Consider the following 23,872-nt stretch of genomic DNA (forward strand, 5'->3'; position numbering starts at 1 on the left):
GGTGTCGGGTCCTCGGGTAGGGAGGGGGGGAGGAGCGGGGTGTCGGGTCGGGAGACGGTGGGGGGGGGAGCGGGTCTCGGGTCTCAGGTCTCGGGTCGGGGTGGGGGGGGGGAGCGGGTTTCGGGTCGGGGGGGGAAGCGGGTGTCGGGTCGGGTCTGGTCGGCGGGGGGGGGTGGGAGCGAGGGTCAGGTCTGGTCGGCGGGGGCGGATGGGAGCGAGTGTCGGGTCTGGTCGGGGGCGGGGAGCAGGAGCTGGCCGTGGGAGGAGCCTCATTGACACAGCCCCAGTGAGGCCATTCAGCCAGGGCTAGGGGCTGCGTGCTTCGGGCCCCTCCCACACAGTTCGGTGCCTGGAGCTACTGCACTTGCGTGCCGACTGTAGCGCGCATGTGCAGAGGTCCCGGCACTGTTTTCAGCGCCGGGACCTGGCTCCGCCCCCCCCACAGCTCGTGCTGGCTGCGCCGAGGGCCAGAGGACCTACAGGTAGGTGGAGAATACCGAGGGTTTTTTTAGGCGCCGTTTTAGGCGCGAAAAACGGGCGCCCAGCTCGGAGGGGCGCCCGTTTTTTTTCTTGTGGAAACTTGGGCCCCATGTTTCACATCTACACGGAAGGTGAGAGTTTGCAGCCCTTCTTCCATTATTGGAAGGGGCTGCTCCTCAATTTCTGGCTGCACTTCAGTCCTGCACTCCTCATCTTTGTCCACCTGGTGTGGAAGGGGTTAGGCAAGTCACAGGACCACCCCCCCGTCGGTCTGCTTTTGGGCCTGGCCAAGATGACCATCAACAGGTCCAGGTTAGACGCTGTCAATGGGGTTGTTCACTCCGGTTGCCTGCCTCTCTTCACGGCTATATCCCCACCTGGGTGTCTCTGGAGAAGGAGCACGTGCTGTCTGCCGGTACACGAGGCAATCGGTGGGCATCAGAGGAACTGGAGTGCATTGTGGGCACAGAATATAAGATTAATTAATTTGATAAGTTTTTTTTTGTTTTATTTATGACTTAGATGTTATTGTTTGTGCCTCTTTAAAAAGGGCTACTTTTATTAGATTGATGGCACTGGGACAACCCAGTGTCATCCTGATTGGCCAATTAGAAGAGTAGAATGTGTTTTTGCCTCATTCACACCAGGAGTTGCTGCAAACTACTTTCTGTTTCAAGGACATGCCCCTCAGCAGCAGTATATGATGCTGCAATTCGGTAACTATATAGATAAAAAGCTCATCCTCAAGACAATTTAGGGCAGGAAAAAGCATGTAGGAATCTAGAGAATGGAAAGAAAAATATCTTCCAAAGCTAGCACTTGGGGTGCTACTTATCTGTATAAAGCTGATAATGAAACATCTAAACTCAAAGATACATCATAATTTTTTGCTGATTTGAACTTAAATTTTTCAATAAATTTCTACTCAGAAATAAGGAAAAAAATAAAACTCTTCATTTGTATCGTTCTTCACAATCATCTGCGGTTTTGCAACTGGTTCAAAATCATGATTTAAATAGCATTCAGATAAAAATGTTTGATATTATCCACATCTCACAGGATTTACTGTACCTTTCCAGGAAGCAATTTGTTTCCTCTAGCAGAATATCTAGTGCGTGGTCACCCAGGTCAGAATTGAGAGTTCTGGTGTCTTGAAATGCTCCCTCAATTATCTGACAGATAAGAGAAAAGTAATTTGCAAACTCTTGGTGGGAAGAAAGTAGCAATAATCTTAATCCCTTAGAACTAGTAAATTTACATGGAAAAAATTATCACAGGTTGACAAAATAAAAACAGACACTATTAATTTTAAACAAGAAAGGAAAACATTTGGGAATAAATAAATATCAAAGAAATAAAGGTGCAAGTTAAATGAAGTGGTGAAAATTAAATGAAGTACTGAATTGGGAGTGCTTATCGTCTTGCATTTCTGCAATTTTTTGATATCCTTACAACTGTAACACTTTTTTTAACAACCGATTTTCAGAGTGAGTACATTAAAATGCTTAACTTTCACATCTGGGAATAAGGTTGAATTCAATCCAATTTTATTTTATGGGGACACTGCTGACTGTTGTGATATTCTCTGAAATTAGCTTGCTTAGTCAGCTCAACCCAGTTTCTGATGAGCATGAGGTTACAATTTTAGCACTAACTAAATCGGCGGTCTGATAACAGGCCACAAAAATAGCTGCTACGTGAAATGGAAGTGTCATACTGATGGAGTAGGGGACCATTTGGGGTAAAGTTATGTTGATGGGACAGCGAGTGGGAGATTTACTCTGCTTCTGCTCATTCTGTGCCTGGTGCCAAAATGTTTCATTCTTCAGCCCAGAAGTCCCTCACCTTGATGAAAATGACCCCCATCCCAAAAAACTGTCTAATGTACAAATTGTTACAAATGTTATTATTCTACAATATCAGAAGAAACACAATGCACCTTCTGAAACAATAAATGGATGCTATATGAAGGCTACACTATGGAGAAAGTATTTTCTTGGAATTTCCTGGATCGCATTTACACAGAAATTACACTCAAATTTACACCAGTTTCTGTGTCAATCTTGCAACTAATTCAGGAGGCCAAAAAATGATTTTTTTTTTGAAAACTAGATTTGAATAGTAGCTACAGTGCCTCTTTCCTAAAAAGATTTAACGCTGAGAAATGCAATTACTGCTCCAGTTACACATGATATCAGGTAGCCTCTGGTCCTGCTGCACCTAAATTTATGCAGGTAAATCTAAACCAGTTCATTACTGGCGTAAGTGGGAAAACTTGTATGAACGGATTTTATTATGAGCAGCTAGGGCCAAATTAAAAAGCAGAACCACAAAGGTAATAATCTCTGGATTACTACCCAAGCCATGAGCAAATTTACATAGGTTAATTAAGATCAGAGAGCTAAACTTGTGGCTCAAAGACTGGTGTGGGAGAAATGGGTTTTGGTTCCTGGGGCACGGGCATCAGTACTGGGCTAAGAGGGAGCTGTTACGTCGGGACGGACTCCACTTGAGCCATGCTGGGCCTAGTGTCCTGGCGAACTGCATAACTAGGGCTGCAGAGAGAGATTTAAACTAATTAGTGGGTGGGAGGGTTCAGGTGAGCAGAAACCTAAAAGCTCAAAGAACAAGAACAAGCAGTAGAGCAGGGTAGCATTGGGAGAAATGAAATCCAGAGCATGACAGGAAGGGACAGAATCTATAAACATAAGAGTGTATCAGAAACTGGGGCCATAGCAGGAGAAAATGGTAAGAAAACACATTTAAAAGCTCTTTATCTGAATGAACGCATCATTTGTAACGAATTAGATAAGCTGTTGGCACAAATAGTTACAAATGGGTATGATTTGATAGCCATAACAGAGACGTGGTTGCAAGGTGACCAAGACTGGGAACGAAACATTCAGGGGTACTTGACAATTCGGAAGGACAGACAGAAAGGAAAAGGAGATGGGGACACAAAAGGAGAGGAGGACACAAAAGGCTGCAAAAGGACATAGACAGGCTAGGTGAGTGGGCAAAGGTTTGGCAGATGGAGTATAATGTTGGAAAGTGTGAGGTTATGTACTTTGGCAGAAAAAAATCGAAGAGCAAGTTATTAGTGATGGGGAACATGGAGATAGCAGAAACTCTGAACAGTCTTTAGAGGACACTAAACTTATCCCAACAGTGGATAGTCAAGGGGCTATAATGGGCGGAGGAACTTAACACAATCACAATCACTAAGGAGGTGGTACTCAATAAGATAATGGGACTAAAGGCGGATAAATACCCTGGACCTGATGGCTTGCATCCTAGGGTTTTAAAAGAAGTAGCAGCAGGAATAGTGGATGCATTGGTTGTAATTTACCAACATTCCCTGGATTCTAGGGAGGTCCCAGCAGATTGGAAAGCTGCAATTTATACCCCTATTTAAAAAAGGAGGCAGACAAAAAGCAGGAAACTATAGACCAGTTAGCCTAACATCTGTGGTTGGGAAAATGTTGGAGTCCATTATTAAAGAAGCAACAGCAGGATATTTGGAAAAGCATAATTCAGTCAGGCTCAGTCAACATGGATTTATGAAGGGGAAGTCATGTTTGAAAAATTTGCTGGAGTATTTTGAGGATATAATGAGCAGGGTGGATAAAGGGGAACCAGTGGATGTGGTGTATTTGGATTTCCAGAAGACATTCAATAAGGTGCCACATAAAAGGTTACTGGAAAAGATAAAAGTTCATGGGGTTGGGGGTAATATATTAACATGGATAGAGGATTGGCTAACTAACAGAAAACAGAGAGTTGGGATAAATGATTCATTCTTGGGTTGGCAATTAGTAACTAGTAGGATGCCACAGGGATCAGTGCTGGGACCCCAACTATTTACAATCTATATTAACGACTTGGATGAAGGGACTGAGTATAACGTAGCCAAGTTTGCTGACGATAAAAAGATGGGAGGAAAAGCAATGTGTGAGGAGGACACAAAAGGCTGCAAAAGGACATAGACAGGCTAGGTGAGTGGGCAAAGGTTTGGCAGATGGAGTATAATGTTGGAAAGTGTGAGGTTATGTACTTTGGCAGAAAAAAATCGAAGAGCAAGTTATTATTTAAATGGAGAAAAATTGCAAAGTGCTGCAGTACAGCGGGACCTAGGGGTACTTGTGCATGAAACACAAAAGGTTAGTGTGCAGGTACAGCAAGTGATCAGGAAGGCCAATGGAATGTTTGCCTTTATTGTAAAGGGGATAGAGTATAAAAGCAGCGAAGTCTTGCTACAGTTATGCAGGGTAATAGTGAGGCCACACCTAGAATACTGCGTACAGTTTTGGTTTCCATATTTAAGGAAGAATATTCTTGCTTTGCAGTTCAGAAAAGGTTCACTATGTTGATTCCGGAGATGAGGGGGTTGACTTATGAGGAAAGGTTGAGTAGGTTGGGCCTCTACTCATTGGAATTCAGAAGAATGAGAGGTGATCTTATCGAAACGTATTAAGATTATGAGGGGACTTGACAAGGTAGATGCAGAGAGGATGTTTCCACTGATAGGGGAGACTAGAACTAGGGGCATACTCTTAGAATAAGGAGCTGCCCATTTAAAACAGAAATGAAGAGGAATTTCTTCTCTCAGAGGGTTGTTCATCTATGGAATTCACTGCCACAGAGAGCTGTGGAAGCTGGGTCATTGAATAAATTTAAGACCGAGGTAGACAGTTTCTTAACCAATAAGGGAATAAGGGATTATGGGGAACGGGCAGGAAAGTGGACCTGAGTCTATGATCGTATTAAATGGCGGAGCAGGCTCGAGGGGCCGTATGGCCTACTCCTGATCCTATTTCTTATGTTCTTATGTGTTATGCATGAGGTTGGGGCAGGGGTGATGGGAGGGTGGTGGATGAAACTATGTAAATAAGTGGCAGAATTTCGGCAGATGTATCCTGGAAGCAGCGTGAATGATTGAGGAAATCATGCGTGGGAACTTCTTCAGGCGACAGGTCTGTTGAACCAGAGTAAAAGATCACGAATATTCAGGCATAAAGCAGTTATTAGCGCAACTCACACTTAAAATTCCATGATCTTTTGCGCTATTTGATTTGATTCCGCCCAGATTAAGCTGTTATCGGGGCATGAATCATTTGGAAACTTTCGGCCTATATGTCTTGTAAATCTGCTATATGACTTGAATAATCCTTGGTACTGCTCTCCTTCCTCTCTCTTGGCTATGCACCAAATCGCTTTTTTTATTGCAACAAGAAAATATAATAGTACAGTATGGCACTGATTTTGAGACAAATGCCTGGACTTTCTGCGGGGGAACCTCCTGATTTACCGCTGTATTTTTGGTTGAATATTGATGACACTCCTGGAGAAACAGTGTAAGTAGCTAAAAAACACCATTTATGCCGTTTTGCTGGGATTTCCACTGATCTTCTGTTAGAGTTATAGCAAGAGATCGGGAGAGTCCGATGCAAATTCAGCAGCATTCCCTGTTTTGGAAATGAGTTTTATTCTAGGTACCTGGATTATGTCAATAGGTAACTCGCTGTGGTAACAATCATTCAACACCAAAGGCTCTTTTTCACTTCTCCAATTCTCTTCTTCTATATGGAGACTATTATTCATGTGCATTCTAGCATTTGACTAAAATGAAAAAAAAAGCAATTAAATGAAGAAAAGCATTCACCATGCGATAATTAATATGTACAAAAAGTAATTCACAAAATATTGCAGCAAATAATTTTTGTGATAAAATGACTACGAAGTTCTAAACAGCTATTTTAGTGTTACACTATTTACAAAATGTTTAAACCTATTTCAAAATAAGTAAGAAAATATTTAAAATTTTACCTGTATAGCAGAAAAGTACTCATTTTTCAAATGACTGATTGTAATTTCTGGGAGCAGGGTGTTCAACAGTTGCTGATTTAAATCTTCAGATTGCGTGATAGCAATCATTATTCTGAACAAGTATACAGAAATTTGATCAATTTAACTAATTTGATGTGATTCACAAGACTGACTTGTAATAAATATGAAAATTAAATCAATCTTCAATTCATGTTTTTTATTGTTGATACACACCATAGAAATAAATATTACTAGCACATATAAAATGTGTGCATGTATTACAGGCCATTTGTACAACCGCTATAGTAAACAAAAGGATGTAGAATCCTTTAACTGGATCCCATACAAGTGGTGTGATACAATTTATTCAATTTACAGCAAATGTATGTTGAAGTGCAGCAGTTGACACAGACTTACATTAACCATAAAGTACTCTGAGTTCATGAACTATTCATAGACTACACAATATACCTTTTGTCAAGCAGAACATGAACTGATATTAGATTTCTTGGCTCTGCCAAGTCAACTTTGAGAGCAGCATTAAAAAAATTCCCCCCAAAAATGTGCATCGTGGATTTCTGATAACTGACACTAGATTGAGATGGTGAGATATAAGGAAGATGGGACTCAACACACTATAATCAGCTTTTCTGTAAATATCAGGGCTTTAAAGGTTGAAAACTGAACAACTAGACAATTGTAAATTTGTCTGTGATAGGATGGAAGGCAGGAGTGATTAAATGACAAAAGGTATGACAGTACAAGACAAAAGGAGATGGTAATGGGACAAATAAAGAAACAAAATATGAGTCTAGAATAGGAGTAAATGGGAATGTAGAATCATCAACAGCTACCATGTGAAAAAATTGGGGCAGAGGTTATGCAAAGTATAGTTGTTTAATAAAATAATGCATAAAGGCTACAACATCTATACTTTTTTGAACCACAGAACCTGATATTCACTAACTCAAAACATCTTTTAAGTAATTTAACCTAATAAATAATTTGGTGGCACAGCCAATGATGTAGCAGTATCTTGTGTAATGGAATTGTAGATCTTTCATTCTCACTTGCAATTCCCCACATAGAAGTGTAAGATGCTTCTCCATCAGGCAGAAAAACCAAAGGATGTGCCACCCAGGTCTTCTTGGATTTGGTTGTAATTTACCAAAATTCCCTGGATTCTGGGGAGGTCCCAGCAGATTGAAAAGCTGCAAATGTAATGCCCCTATTTAAAAAAGGAGGCAGACAAAAAGCAGGAACCTATAGACCAGTTAGCCTAACATCTGTGGTTGGGAAAATGTTGGAGTCCATTATTAAAGAAGTAATAGCAGGACATTTGAAAAAGCATAATTCAGTCAGGCAGAGTCAGCATGGATTTATGAAGGGGATGTCATGTTTGACAAATGTGCTGGAGTACTTTGAGGATGTAACGAGCAGGATGGATAAAGGGGAACCAGTGGTCGTGGTGTATTTGGATTTCCAGAAGGCATTTGATAAGATGCCACATAAAAGGTTACTGGAGAAGATAAAAGTTCACAGGGTTGGGGGTAATATATTAGCATGGATAGAGGATTGGCTAACTAACAGAAAACAGAGAATCAGGATAAATGAGTCATTCTCGGGTTGGCAATCAGTAACTAGTGGGGTGCCACAGGGATCAGTGCTGGGACCCCAACGATTTACAATCTATATTAACGACTTGGATGAAGGGACCGAGTGTAACATAGCCAAGTATGCTGATGATACAAAGATGGGTTGGAAAGTGTGAGGTCATGTACATTGGCAGAAAAAAATCAAAGAGCAAGTTATTATTTAAATGGAGAAAGATTGCAAAGTGCTGCAATACAGCGGGACCGGGGTACTTGTGCACGGAACACAGAAGGATAGTGTTATATATGTAAACCTGCAAATACCATGTTTAACCACCAGAAGGCTCATCCCCTGGAGTCCCAAGGGATCCCACAATCCCTTGGGAGCACTTGTACATAAGGAGGCCTCACAGGCTGGAGAGACACTCTGGGGACCTGTAATAAAGGACTACAGTCACACCTTACTTTGAGCTTGCAGTATCTGGTCTGATTCTTTATTCAAGACATAACAACTGGCGACAAGATACAGATGACGAACCCCACCACAACAATGCAGAGAACCATGGACATCCTGGAGAAATTTTTGAAGGGAGATGATTGGGAAACCTTCGAGGAGCGACTCGACCAATACTTCGTGGCAAATGAGCTGGAAGGAGAAGCGAACACTGCCAAACGAAGGGTGATCCTCCTCACTGTTTGTGGGGCACCAACGTATGGCCTCATGGAAAATCTGCTCGCTCCAGCGAAATGCCACAGAGAAGTCGTACGATGATTTGTGCACACTGGTCTGGGAGCATCTAAACCCAAAGGAAAGCGTTCTGATGGCGAGGTATCGGTTCTACACGTACAAGAGGTCTGAAGGCCAGGAAGTGGTGGGCTACGTCGCCGAGCTAAGACACCTTGCAGGACATTGCAAATTTGAAGGACATTTGGAGCACATGCTCAGAGACTTTTTCGTACTTGGCATTGGCCATGAAGTAATACTTCGCAAACTTTTGACTGTAGAGACCCCAACCTTGAGTAAAGCCATAGCGATATCCCAGGCGTTCATCGCCACTAGTGACAATACTAAACAAATCTCTCAGCACACAAGTGCTGCTGCAAGTACTGTGAACAAAGTAATGTTGTTTTTGAATCGAAATGTACAGGGCAGGACTCACATGCCTGCAGTTGCACGTCCGCAGATGACTCAGAGTACACCATCAAAGGTGGTGAATACAAGGCCATTAACACGTTGTTGGCGCTGCGGAGGTGATCATCATTTCCATTCATGCCACTTCAAAGGATACGTTTGCAAGGGCTGTGGAACAATGGGACACCTCCAACGTATGTGCAGGCAAGCTACAAACCTGGAAATCCTGCAAACCACCATGTTGCAGAGGAGGACAGATCCACAGTGGATCACGATGAACCAGAGCCTCAGACTGAGGACGCAGAGGTATGTGGGGTGCACAAAATTACCACAAAGTGTCCCCCGATAATGCTGAAGGTTAAATTAAATGGACTCCCGGTGTCAATGGAGCTGGACACGGGCGTGAGCCAGTCCATAATGAGCAAAAAGACTTTCAATAAATTGTGGTGCAGCAAGGCTTCAAGCCAGTCCTGACTTCCATTCGTACTAAACTGAGAACGTACACAAAGGAACTGATTCTCGTAATCAGCAGTGCTACCGTAAAGGTCTCCTATGATGGAGCAGTGCACAATTTACCACTCTGGGCGATGGCCCCATGCTGTTCGACAGAAGCTGGCTGGGAAAGATACGCTGGAACTGGGACAACATCCGAGCACTCTCGTCCGTCGATGACACTTCATGTGCCCAGGTCCTAAACAAGTTCCCCTCGCTGTTTGAACCGGGCATCGGAATGTTCCAAGAAGCAAAAGTGCAAATCCACTTGCTTCCGGGAGTGCGATCCATCCATCACAAGGCGAGAGCGGTATCGTACATGATGAGAGAGAGGGTGGAGATCGAGCTGGACAGGTTGCAACGAGAGGGCATCATTTTGCCGATCGAATTCAACGAGTGGGCCAGTCTGATTGTTCCAGTTCTCAAGGAAGATGGCACCATCAGAATCTGTGGTGATTACAAAGTAACTATCAATTGTTTCTCCCTGCAGGATCAATACCCGCTACCAAAGGCAGACAACTTATTTGCGACACTGGTGGCAGGAAAATCATTCACAAAGCTGGATTTGACCTCGGCCTACTTGACACAGGAGCTGGAGGAATCATCGAAGGGCCTCACCTGCATCAAAAGGCACAAAGGTCTCTTCATTTACAACAGATGCCCGTTTGGCTTCGATTGGCTGCGGTGATATTCTAGAGGAACATGGAAAGCTTGCTGAAGTCGCTCCCGTGCACCGTGGTCTTCCAGGACGACATCTTAGTTACAGGTCGGGACACCGTCGAGAACCTGCAGAACCTGGGGGAGGTTCTTTGTCGGCTTAATCGTGTGGGGTTCAGATTAAAACGCTCAAAGTGCCTTTTCCTGGCGCCTGAAGTGGAGTTCCTGGGGAGAAGAATCGCGGCGGATGGCATCAGGCCCACCGATTCGAAGACGGAGGCAAACAAGAACGCACCGAGACCACAGAACGTGACGGAGCTGCGGTCGTTTCTAGGACTCCTGAACTACTTTGGTAACTTCTTACCAGGTCTTAGCACATTATTAGAACCACTGCACTCTTTAGTGCGTAAAGGGGGTAAAAGCCAAGAAAATGCCTTTGAGAAAGCTAGGAAACTGTTATGCTCAAACAAATTGCTTCTGTTGTACGTTCCATGTAAGCATTTGGTACTAGCATGTGATGCATCGTCATATGGTGTCGGGTGTGCATTGCAACAAGCTAATGATTTTGGGAAATTGCAACTGGTTGCTTATGCATCCGGAAGTCTGTCTAAGGCTGAAAGGTGCTACAGTATGATTGAAAAAGAAGGGTTAGCGTGTGCTTATGGGGTAAAGAAAATGCATCAGTATCTGTTCGGGCTCAAATTTGAATTGGAAACTGACCATAAGCCACTTATATCCCTCGTTTCTGAAAGTAAGGGGATAAATACGAATGCATCGGCCCGCATCCAGAGATGGGCACTCACGTTGTCCGCAAACAACTGCGCCACCCGCCACAGGCTAGGCACAGAAAACTGTGTCGATGCTCTCAGTAGGCTGCCATTGCCCACCACAGGGGTGGAGATGGCACAGCCCGCAGATTTAGTTATGGTAATGGAAGCATTCTAGAGTGAGCAATCACCTGTTACCGCCCAACAGTTTAGAACCTGGACGAGCCAGGACCCCTTACTGTCCTTGGTAAAAAAATTTGTGCTCCACGGGAGTTGGTCTAGTGTCCTGTTAGAGTTGCAGGAAGAAATAAAGCCGTACCAACGGCGCAGAGATGAAATGTCCATACAGGCAGACTGCCTCCTATGGGGTAATCAGGTAGTGGTGCCAAAAAAGGGCAGGGACACTTTCATTAGTGATCTCCACAGTACCCACCCAGGCATTGTAATGATGAAAGCGATAGCCAGATCCCACGTGTGGTGGCCTGGTATCGATGCAGACTTAGAGTCCTGCATGCACAAATGTAATACATGTTCACAGTTAAGCAATGCACCCAGGGATGCACCACTAAGTTTATGGTCCTGGCCCTCCAAACCGTGGTCCAGGGTCCATATTGACTATGTAGGCCCAATCTTGAGACAAATGTTCCTAGTGGTTGTAGATGCATACTCCAAATGGATTGAATGTGTGATAATGTTGGCAAGCACGTCTGCTGCCACCATTGAAAGCCTGCAGGCCATGTTTGCCACACACGGCCTGCCTGACGTCTGTGAGAGTGACAATGGGCCATGTTTCACCAGTGCCGAGTTCAAAGAGTTCATGACCCGCAATGGGATCAAACATATCACTTTTAAACCAGCGTCCAATGGTCAGGCAGAGCGAGCAGTGCAAACAATCAAGCAGAGCTTGAAGAGGGTAACGGAAGGCTCACTGCAGACTCGCCTATCCCGAGTCCTGCTTAGTTACCGCACAAGACCCCACTCGCTCACTGGGGTTCCCCCCACGGAACTGCTCATGAAAAGGACACTTAAGGCAAGGCTCTCATTAGTCCACCCTGATCTACACGAACAGGTAGAGAGCAGGTGGCTTCAACAGAATACATATCATGATTGCACAAATGTGTCACGCGAAATCGAGATTAATGATCCTGTATTTGTGTTGAACTATGGACAAAGTCCCAAGTAGCTTCCTGGCACGGTCTTGGCCAAAGAGGGGAGTAGGGTGTTCCTGGTCAAACTTTCAAATGGACTCACCTGCAGAAAACACTTGGACCAAACCAAACTCAGATTCTCAGACTATCCAGAACAACCCACAATAGACATTACTTTTTTCGACCCTCCAACACACACACAAGTGGCAACCGACCCAGCAGTTGACCACGAAGCAGAACCCATCACCCGCAGCAGCCCAGCAGGACTCACCACGCCCAGCAGTCCAGCAAGGCCAGCTGCGCAACAGCCCAGTGAGGGCCCAACAAATGACTCATCAAAACCAGCATTTGCACCAAGACGATCAACCAGCGAAAGGAAGGCCCCAGATCGACTCTTATTGTAAATAGTTACACTATTGACTTTGGGGAGGGGGGGGGGAGTGTTGTTATATATGTAAACCTGTAAATACCATGTTTAACCACCAAAGGGCTCATCCTCTGGAGTCCCAAGGGATCCCACAATCCCTTGGGAGCACCTGTACATAAGGAAGCCTCACAGGTTGGAGAGGCACTCTGGAGACCTGTAATAAAGGACGAGGGTCACACCTTACTTTGAGCTTGCAATATCTGGTCTGATTCTTTATTCGACATAACAGATGGTATGCAGGTACAGCAAGTGATCAGGAAGGCCAATGGAATCTTGGCCTTTATTGCAAAAGGGATGGAGTATAAAAGCAGGGATGTCTTGTTACAGCTGTACAGGGTTTTGGTGAGGCCACACCTGGAATACTGCATGCAGTTTTGGTTTCCATATTTACAAAGGAATGTGCTTGCTTTGGAGGCAGTTCAGAGGAGGTTCATTAGGTTGATTCCGGGGATGAGGGGGATGAGGAAAGGTTGAGTAAGTTGGGCCTCTACTCATTGCAAATCAGAAGAATGAGAGGTGATCTTATCGAAACGTATAAGATTATGAGGGGGCTTGACAAGGTGGATGCAGAGAGGATGTTTCCACTGGTGGGGGAGACTAGAACTAGAGGGCATGATCTTAGAATAAGGGGCCGCCCATTTAGAACTGAGATGAGGAGAAATTTCTTCTCTCAGAGGGTTGTGAATCTGTGGAATTCACTGCCTCAAAGAACTGTGAAAGCTGGGACATTAAATAAATTTAAGACAGAAATAGACAGTTTCTTAAATGATAAGGGGATAAGGGGTTATGGGGAGCGGGCGGGGAAGTGCAGCTGAGTCCATGATCAGATCAGCCATGATCTTATTGAATGGCGGAGCAGGCTCGAGGGGCCGTATGGCCTACTCCTGTTCCTATTTCTTATGTTCTTATGTTCTTAAGCACATATAAGATGCTGGTTACACAGGAGCACTTACAGAGGTGATGCGGACAGAGTATGGTGTGTATATAAAAGGGCCATCATTGAAGGGAAGAGCAATTTACTGAAAATGTGCAAGAAGAAATCAAGATAGTAAAAAAATCAAGATGATTAAACCAATGAGTAATCAAGGTTAGTGGCCAAAGTTCATGCTAAGTGATAGAGGAAATATTGTTGGTTGACATCTCTGTTTATATTTGGTGCACAAAGGGATGTAAATATAAGAATTTCCTGATCTTAAAAGTAATAAAAATTTCCCAAAGTTAATAAGTAACATAGTAAGCACAAAACCAGAGTGACTTACTTTGGATAACAATTGTAAATCCAATACAGAAATGGGTAAACTTCTTTTCCTTTCAGTCCACTTTCTGCGATTAATGCGATGTGAGAAGAAATTTTTTTGTGATAATATTCTGCATACTTTTCACATATATTGTATTCTTGTGGATAACATGGTTTGATGCAGTTCACAATGGTGTCTAAATCCTCTTCGAGTTGGTTGCGAAGCTGCACTAAACACTGAGTGAGCCACTCGGTTTGGTTGTCATCAGAAGCACTGGGTAGTTCACCTATTCTTTCATTCACACAGTGCTGTAAAATGCTCAGCCATTTAGCTTCCCATCCTCTTGGCCTAACCTCTGGAATGCTTCCCGATTTTCCTTTTTCCTCGAGGTACACCTGATCTGCTCTTTCTTCTTGTATTTTCACTTGTACTGCCATTTTCAACAGATCTGGATTTTCTTTGGAAACGTTCATTGATTCTTTCACCACTTTGAAAATTGCAGCACTAAGCAGCTCATACAGTGATTCGATTTCTTGCTTTTCCTTTTTGATGCTATCTTCATCTTTCTCTGTAGTATCATTAGTGAATCGCTCATATTCTAACTTGATGAGATGCTGGTCAGCCTTAAAATATCTTTTTTGTTCAATAAGTTTATTGATGTCTTTTTCTAGGGAGAAGAAAGTTATTATTGGTATTCAGGTAAGATGTTAATTGAAAGTGGTCCAATATTAAAAAGATTGCTAATTAGAACTAGCTTCCACTCAACTTTATGTGTGCCAGTAAAACTATCACCACATAAATATTCATCAGCTTCACTTTTGGTTAAATTTTAAGAAAATATATTCATAATTTTAAAAGTAGACCCTTGTACCATCAAAATCTTGCTGTTAATTAGCAGAGAGGAAATACTTATTTGATAACTGAAAATACATGGGAGCCAATTAGTAAGGACTAAGGGGGAGAAATTCAGGAGTGTCCAATTTGGGGCGCTAACTTGTGAAAGTTGATAAATTACTGCCAGAAGCTAATGTTTTACAGCTGTTAAAACATTTGATGTTTGCGCTCATGGAAAGAAGTGGAGAGCTAAATCAAGCACTTCACTTCTTTCCTGGAGCAGGCAGGACAGTGGTGCAGCACTGCCATGTTCCGAGGCTCCTCCCCTCCCTTAAAGGGAAGGGCCATCACTGCAAGCCCTGTATTGAGGCCAGTGAGCTGGTCCCCAACGGCAACCGCGACCCCAGGAGCATATAAAAAAATTTGAAAAAATAATTTCAGAAATGTCGGTACTTACCTCGGCCACCCCCCCTTTAACTTCCGCCACCAAAGTTCCTGGCCTCCTGAACAATGCCTCCTGCAGCAGTCGGTGTTTTCGTTTGACAATGCTGCAGGAGACAGAACCGAAGTTCGGGTCCAGAGCACTACCGAGGCAATGCGCATGGCAATGACATCATGATCTCCAGGCGAAGGAAATTGGGGCGCATTGTCTTTCTGCCACCGCAAACCTTCCGCTGAAGTTAACGGGAGTCGTTGATCTCGCGCTCAGTCAGTAAGTGGTTAGTGCCCCGTTATCGCCCACCTGGAGGAGATAACAGGAGGCACTAAGGAGGCCAATTTCTAGGCCATTATATCAATACCATTCAGTTTGGAAAATATATCCCATAAATGCTGTAAATTCAATTTTAACTTGATTTAATACTGCTAAAACTGGAATAAGTGCATTGTTACAAGTTACAAGCAATGTTACTATTACTACAGTAGCAGCCATTAATCTTTCTGAAAATGAACAGCGTAAATGTATATAAGGAGGAGGGAGACTTTTTTGAAAAAAACTTTCAGGATTTCGCCCTAAAAAAAACGGGTGGGTTTAGAGCCAAGGGACAGTTAAAGTGTTAAAAATGGCATTCCCATCGACATCCTGCCTCTAAGCCGCCCACTTCCAGTTTTACAGTAGGCGAGACGGGAGTCCGACGACCAACCCACTCCCAGGGCTGATGCCTCAATTCAAATATTGTAATGGGGCTGGAAGGCTCGTTTTCCCACTCGATTTTGTGTTTAACTGCATGTGGACCGGTTTCACACAATTCGTGAAACCTGGCAGTTAAACAGAGACGGGAACTGCTGCATCCAGGAGGTAAATGGCTTTATACCTACCTCCTGAATCCAGGGTTCTTGTCTAACCCACCCCTCACGATCGGTGACCCCCCACCACAAGGCCTCCGATCACCTTCCCAGGCCTTTCCTCCCCCAGCCCCCTGCCCACCTCCTGCCAGGCCTCCACCCCCAACACTGATGATGAAGCTGGCCACAATCCTCTGGTGGCCAGCCATGATCCTCTCTCCCCCTTGCCGATCCTGGTCGTCTCCCCACCCCCCGATATCCTGCCCACACCTTCCCAAAATCCCCTACACCTGCCGATGCTCTCTCCCCCCATGATCCCTGATCTAAGCCAATGCTCTCTCCCCACTCCTGATCCCCGACCCCTACCGACGTTCTCTCCCCCTCTCGATTCCCGACCTTTGCCGACGTTCTCTCCCCCTCCCTATCCCTGACCCCTGCTGATGCTTTCTCTCTCCCTCCCAATCCCTGAACCCTGCCAACACTCTCTGCCCCTGTGATCCGCGACCCCTGCCGATGCTCTCTCCACCCCTCCCGATCTCCGACCCCTGCCGACGCTCTCTCACCCCCCTCCCGATCCCCGACCCCAGCGAAGCTCTCTTCCCCCACTTCTAATCCACGACCCCTGCCGATGCTCTCTCCCCCCTCCCAATCCCTGACACTTGCCGATGCTGTCTCCCCTCTCCCGATGATTGCCGGTCCTCCCACTCACGATCCCTCTCCTGGACCAGCCCTTCGCTTCCGAGGCCTGCCCACCCGCAACCAGCCAGCCTCTCAAACTGGCTGGCTGTGAGCAGGAATCTCAGGCCTTGCTGCTAAAGTTGCTTAATCATTGGTGGCCGTGCCTTCTGTTGCCTAGGTCCCAAGCTCTAGAACTCCCTGTCTAAACCTCTCTGCCTCTCTACCTCTCTTTCCTCCTTCAAGACACTCCTTAAAACCTACCTCTTTGACCAAGCTTTTGGTCACCTGTGCTAATTTCTACTTATGCAGCTCAGTGTCAAATTTCTTATCTCATAATACTCCTGTGAAGTGCCTTGGGACGTTGCACTAAGTTAATGGCGCTACAAAAGTACAAGTTGTTGTTGTTGAGAAGTGGTGGTGAGCCGCATTCTTGAACCGCTGTAGTCCATGTGGTGAAGGTACTCCCACAGTCCTGTTAGGGAGGGGGGTTCCAGGATTTTGACCCAGCGACAATGAAGGAATGGCAATATACCCCCAAGTCAGGTTAGTGTGTGACTTCGAGGGGAACTTGGAGGTGATGGTGTGCCCTTGTCCTTTTAGGTGGTAGAGGTTGCGGGTTTTAGAGGCACTGTCGAAAAAGCCATGGCGAGTTGCTGCAGTGCATCTTGTAAATGGTACACACTGCAGCCATGGTACGCCGGTGGTGGAGGGAGTGAACGTTTAAGGTGGTGGATGGGGAGCCAATCAAGCAGGCTGCTTTGTTCCAGATGGTATTGAGCTACACTCATCAAGGCAACTGGAGTGTATTCCATCACACTCCTGACTTATGCTTTGTAGATGGTGGAAAGGCTTTGAGTAGTCAGGAGGTGAGACAATCACCGTAGAATACCTAACATCTGACCTGCTTTTGTTGCCATAGTATTTAAGTGGCTGTTCCAGTTAAATTTCTGGTCAATGGTGTCCCCCAGGATGTTGATGGTGGGGGATTCGGTGATGGTAATGCCGTTGAATATCAAGGGATGGTGGTTAGACTCTCGCTTGTTGGAGATAGTCACTGCCTGGCACTTGTGTAGTGCGAATGTTACTTGACATTTATCAGTCCAAGCCTGAATGTCATCCAGCTCTTGCTGCATGCGAGCATGGACTGCTTCATTATCTGAGGAGTTGTGAATGGCACTGAACATTGTGCAGTCATCAGCAAACATCCTCATTTCTGACCATTTGATGGAGGGAAAGTCATTAATGAAGCAGCTGAAGATGGTTGGGCCTGGGGCACTGCCCTGAGGAACTCCTGCAGCGATGTCCTGGGGCTGGTATGATTGACTGCCAACAACCACAACCATCTTCCTTTGTGCTAGGTATGACTCCAGCCAGTGGAGAGCTTTCCCCCTGATTCCTATTAACTTCAGTTTTACTAGGGCTCCTTGATGCCACACTCAGTCAAATACTGCCTTGATGTCAAGGGCAGTCACTCTCACCTTACCTCTGGAATTCAGCTCTTTTGTCCATGTTTGGACCAAGGCTGTAATGAGGTCTGGAGCTGAGTGGTCCTGGTGGAACCCAAACTGGGCATCGGTGAGCAGGTTATTGGTAAGTAAGTGCCGCTTGATAGCACTGTTGACAACACTTTCCATCACTTTGCTGATGAGTGAGAGTAGACTGATGGGATGGTAATTGGCCGGATTGGATTTGTCCTGCTTTGTGTGGACAAGACATAGCTGGGGTTTTTCACGTTGTTGGATAGATGCCAGTGTTGTAGCTGTACTGGAACAGCTTGGCTGGAGGCGTGGCTAGTTCTGAAGCACAAGTCTTCAACACGACAGCCGGGATGTTAATTTGCATCAGTGCTGAGTCACAGTCTTACTGCTTGTTTGAATAGACTGTCTAATTTTGTTTTGATCCAATTTGCAACCTGCTCAGAAAGGAAGTGGGCTGGATTTTTGGCTTTGATGTTTTTGGGGCGATAATGGCGGTGGGGAATAGTTTGTGCCTCAGTAGGTAAGTTTAGGCAGCTGGGCACTGAGTCAGGGAGCATAGCGCTAAGGGAGGCGTTGTACACCTCTCTTAGGATGTTGGGATGGGAAATTCCCCAGCTAAAGAGCCGGGCCGGGAGCGCTCCTTGAGATGCCTGGGGAGGGGGGGAAACTAAACAAAATACCACAAAAACATTCCCAAAAATATTGCCCATGCCAACACAACACAAATTGCAAAAAAAAATTAAAATTCCATTACTTCGCTGTCAGGATCATTGGACTGCCTCATTTCCCAGGCGGTCACTGCGAGGCGCGCTTTGTGGCGTACGGGTCGGACAAGAATCAAAACTCGCGCCGGTATTGCAACCAGGGGCGTTGCACACTGGCCACAGTTCTTCCGGGCGGTGCTGTCTAGCGCTGTCGCTAAACCGGACCCGAGGATCGCTGCAGGGTGCTGGAGGCTGACCACCTGGCCAGAACACCTCACCGCCGCCACTGCTGCCGCTTTGGGGCCAAAAACGGAGAGGAGAAGATCCGAAAATCTATAACTTTTGGTTGACAAATGTTTTCACTGGGGAACAATTTTAAGATTTCAGTTGCCTTTTGTCAACCATTTTTTTTTTTGTGTCTGCATTTAAAGTTAAATCAGGAAACTACACTTTCAATTTACTGTCCAGTATAAATCAATGAGATAATCGGATAACCAAATATAAATAGATACCTCACTGATCATTCTTCTAAACAGTGAGAGTGTAAAGTTCCAACAAGATTCAGGATAAACCCAAATATTTCTCAGGGATGATAAATTACAGCCTTTCTTAAGTTGGTCAAGATGGCATCCTAATTTCATACCCTGAACATTCACGAGCTTAAAGCTTTAATACTTACAAAGCAACTATCACCAGCAAGCTTTTCTTTACATATTAACTAAAAAAAACTACCTGATAACAGTTTTATAGAATGCCAGAGTTTGCCATTGATTTCTAAAATGTCCACAATGTTGTCTGTTGAATCCAGTGCTTCTTCTGTGTGTGAAAGGATTGCCTTTACCGTATTACATTTATTTCCAGGTTTTGCATTCTCTGGTGAACATAAGAACATAAGAGTTAGGAGTAGGAGTAGGCTATACAGCCATTCGAGCCTGCCTCACAGTCAAGAAAATCATGGCTGATCTTTGACCTCAACTCCACTTTCTCGTCCGATCCCCATATGCCTTGATTCCCCGAGAGTCCAAAAATCTATCGATCTAGCTTGTTGCATCGCTCTGCAATATGCGCAACTTTTATAAAATATAAATTAAAACTACTGGTTGTCTTTGCAATATATGAAGTGTCAAATTACAAAAAAGAAAATTGGTTTATAATTGACCATAAAATGGGAGAGGGAAGTAGGAAATAGATAACTATTTGTGGCTTTCAAATTTTATTTGAGCCAGGACCATCATGACGAACCCAAATCTGAGCTAATCTGAATATTTAGTCTCATTCATCTCTTATTTTTCTTTTTTTAATCAGTACATTTAGGTCTTAAAATGCCTCAAATTCATTTATAAAATGAGCTTTAAAAGTTAGAGAAGAAAGTAGTCTTTTACCTCAATAGCTTACCTAAAAGCCTCTTAAATTTCTTCATGATTCAAACCAGTGTTGGCCAAATGGTTCTTAATCTGGTTCAGATTCAGTCTTGAAAACTAGAACTCTAAAGGCTACTTTACTGTTAGCCTAAATGACAAACACACACAAAAGTTACTTTTCTGGAATAAATTCAATAAATTCTGGAATAAACATTAACTATAAAAAAGGTTACCACTTGGTAGTTTTATCAACTGTTCAATTCCATTAAGCATTTAAATAAGCATAAAAAGCGATAGCAAAAAGAAGTCCAGCAAGGTGAAGGTGATGACAGTTGGATAAATAATTATTTTAGTATTTCATGATTTTTTTCTTCATTATTTGTTAAATTTGTATCCATCATACTTCAAAGTATCAGAAGCATTTACAACAACAACTTGCTGTTCAACATATAGCTCCTTTAATGTAGGCTCTTCACAGGAGCGTAATCAGACGAAAAAAAATCCATGCCGAGACTAAGAATGAGACATGAGGACAGCAGTCGAGTGGCACTTACAGTTGGTCAGAACTGAACTTTGTTTTCTCCTCGCACCTCAGCCCTGACTACGGGAGGGTGTGGGGTCGGTGAGAAGGTGAGCGCTGAGGTCAGACCCTGCTGTGTGTCCCCTGGATTATCATCATCATCATCATAGGTGGTCCCTCGAAAGAGGATGACTTGCTTCCACAAGAGTTCACAGATGTTTCAATGAAGGACCCGATGTTCCAGTCCTGAACTCCAGTTGAGGGGGTGGAAGATGCCTGTGCGTGAATTTTTTTAACGTGTGGTGACCGTTGCACATCAGCCACCACACGGGCTTGACAGAGCTAGGCCTTTATCCAGTGGCAAGGATTAACCAGGACGACTGGAGACCTGCTCTGCTGCATGGACCTAGTGCGCACACATATCGCAGTGTGGGCTGGTCTGTGCCACCCCTGGGCCCTCGGCTCTTCTGGGCGCCGTACCCTCATTCGCCGCACCTCTGCCACGATGTTCCAGGGCCCAGTGCTCCAGCTCTATTTATAGCCCCGACCTACGGTGGTGTTCTCACACAGGTCGGGACGGCCCATGATGTTCCATAGCAAGCCAACTATACTGCCACTCTATCACCATGGAGTGCGGCGCGGGGTGGGGGTGGATGAAGAGAAAGTTTTGGTTACAGAGCTCTACACAAGCATTTTTCAACCCACCTATATAGTACTGCAGCAATACTTTTACCAATTGGAAAGAGTTCAGCTATCTTATTGCCTTCTAAATCAGTAATAGAAAGGCAGTAAACAAGCCCACCTTTGTTTAAAAAAGGTACATTAAAGGCAGGCTTCACAAAATTAACAGAGCAAAACTAACAATGCAAGGCCAAATTGCTTAGACCGATTAGGCATACAGCAGCAGTGTTGCATTATGTTGAACTATTGGCAATGGTGCTAAAAAGGTGCAGTATAATAGCCGTTATTACATTCATTATATGACGTAAAGGCACTTCCAAGCTTACCAACAGCTGTAATTGTGCATCACCTCTGACGTGATTTTCTATAGTCAAATTTCTATCTTGTTCTTGATACTTAATAATTAACCACTGTGCTTATAAAGCATCACTTACAAAAAAGTGCCACACACTTCAAAAGATTTGATAAACATTTTCACACACAAAAACCTCACTCTTCCAAAAACGAGTTGAAAATAATTTACTTAGCTGTGACTAGTTTCTTTCCGTAAGAAGCAGAGCTGATTTTCTAACTTCTGCAGTAGCTATTCATTGCTTAGTGTCAGCTTTAAGCTGTTTCAAAAGACAAGCTATGTTATCATCGTTCATTAATTTATTTTCTATGAACTTAATCAACTATACACAGAAAAACTGAATATTCCACCAAGGCAAGCCTTCGAATGCAGCTGAAACGCCGGTAATTTTTATATGTTCCTTATCCACATATTTGTCACCAAGAGTAAAAAAATTGAATGTGAAGGAGAATTAAATATTAAAGCTAAAAAAGGGCCAATTAAATGCTAGTTTTCACAATGTTCTCTCTTTCCTTAAAAATTCTAACTACTATTTCAAAAGCGGCATTCCATGCCTGTGACAAAATTGTAGGATCATTCCTTAAGTACAAAGGAAAAAAATATCCGCCAACAGCACTACTGCAATGGAATATCTTAAACTTTTATTTGAATGGTAACTAAAACAGAACAATAATTTTAAACAAAGTATTTTTTAAATGATCAGAGGAACTCAAATTAAGCTTAGGCTCAAGCTCACTCAAATCTGTAGATTTTTGGTTTTGTGCCTTGGGACGTCTTACTACGTTAATGCGCTATATAAATAAAAGTTGTTGTTCTCCTCATCTCTAAATTCTACAGCCTACCCGAATCCAAAAGGGGACGACACTCTGTTTAACCAGTATCAACAATGAGAGCAGAGCAACATACTTCTGGAATAAAATTTAAGAGCCAAGATTCTTCACTTACTCATTGACACACACTCTCATTCCCTCAGTATCTAACACGATCTTACACATACTTAGTCTCACTCGCACTCTCTCAATTTCACTCCCTCACTTGCTCAGTCTTTTGATCAAGCATTCACAATCGCACTTTCCCTCTTACTCATTCTCTCACACACACTCATATTCACTTACTCACACTCTCATTCGCCCACTCAGTAACTCATCCCTTTTACACTCGTATTCACTTATTCTCTCACATTCATTCACTTACTTTCATATTCACTCACTCACACTCTCACTCAGTAATTCGCCCTCTTTACCCGAAAGGAGAGGGAGCTGGACTCTGATCCCAGAGTGAGGGGGGATTGGATCCCGCCCTCAGGGTGTGAGGGGATTGTACTCCTTTTTATTCTCTTTCTCTCGTGACTTCTCTCGCTAGCTTTATCCCACTCTCCTCCCTTTTCGTACGAAACCCAGAGACAGACCCCTACACTCACTAGAAGCAAAGTATCAGCAGCCCTAAAGTCGGTCCGCTCAAATTCGGACGGGACCCGAAGACAAGGGCTCCCACTGACTTCATATAATCATCGGATGACACAGCACCGAAGGAGGCCGTTGATACATAAACTAGTTATTTCTTTGATATATAATCCTTGCTCCTGTACTATTAACCCCATTGTACAACACAGCTACCAGAATCTTTCTACCATTCATCTCCATCTCACTGCATATCAATTATTTAAAGTGCAGTTTATCTTCCGACATCTATCCTTCCTACAAAAGCAAAATACTGCGGATGCTGGAAATCTGAAATAGAAACAAGAAATGCTGGAAGTACTCCGCAGATCAGGGAGCCTCTGTGGAGAGAGAAGCAGAGTTAACGTTTAAGGTGGATGGTCATTTACAGGAGGTCAGAAGACGCCCGCTGGAAACACGGATGGTTTCAGTTGGGGCTCTTCACTAGGACGGATTTCCAGCAGTCCCACGTTTTCTTTCCAGCAATCTTTGACCGATTTAACGACGGCGTTTGCCCCCACAAGCCCTGCGCCGTTATAATGAACTATGAACAAACACCAACCTGGGAGATAAGGAGAGGCAGGCTCCAATTCCGCAGTACGGATTTCTTCTGGTACCAAACCAAACCAATTATTTATTGATAAAAATTAGCTCAGTTGTTCCACTGTTAGAATGTTGATGGATTCAGAAATGATGAATTGAAAGTTGCTGATGGCCACAGCCCGGCGCAGTTTTACTTTTCTGTCATTCCGTTCTACATTTATACCGTCAAGTGGTGGGAA

General features: G+C 44.1%; 1 protein-coding gene across 1 annotated transcript in view; it reads right to left on the reverse strand.

Annotated features, from left to right (window-relative positions):
- Positions 1-23,756, reverse strand: part of LOC139262339 (tumor necrosis factor alpha-induced protein 2-like) — a 59,322-nt gene extending 35,566 nt beyond the window's left edge. Inside the window, exons 1-7 of the mRNA XM_070877521.1 lie at positions 23,653-23,756; positions 20,133-20,246; positions 19,470-19,610; positions 13,781-14,426; positions 6,307-6,418; positions 5,977-6,099; positions 1,552-1,652 (exon numbers count right to left, since the gene is read on the reverse strand). Of these exons, the coding sequence (XP_070733622.1) occupies positions 1,552-1,652; positions 5,977-6,099; positions 6,307-6,418; positions 13,781-14,426; positions 19,470-19,610; positions 20,133-20,157 (1,148 nt within the window). The 5' untranslated portion in view covers positions 20,158-20,246; positions 23,653-23,756. The remainder of the gene's footprint in view (positions 1-1,551; positions 1,653-5,976; positions 6,100-6,306; positions 6,419-13,780; positions 14,427-19,469; positions 19,611-20,132; positions 20,247-23,652) is intronic.
- Between the last annotated feature and the right edge of the window lie 116 nt (positions 23,757-23,872).

Source organism: Pristiophorus japonicus, chromosome 4 (genome assembly GCF_044704955.1).
Source record: "Pristiophorus japonicus isolate sPriJap1 chromosome 4, sPriJap1.hap1, whole genome shotgun sequence".
Classification (NCBI taxonomy): domain Eukaryota; kingdom Metazoa; phylum Chordata; class Chondrichthyes; family Pristiophoridae; genus Pristiophorus; species Pristiophorus japonicus.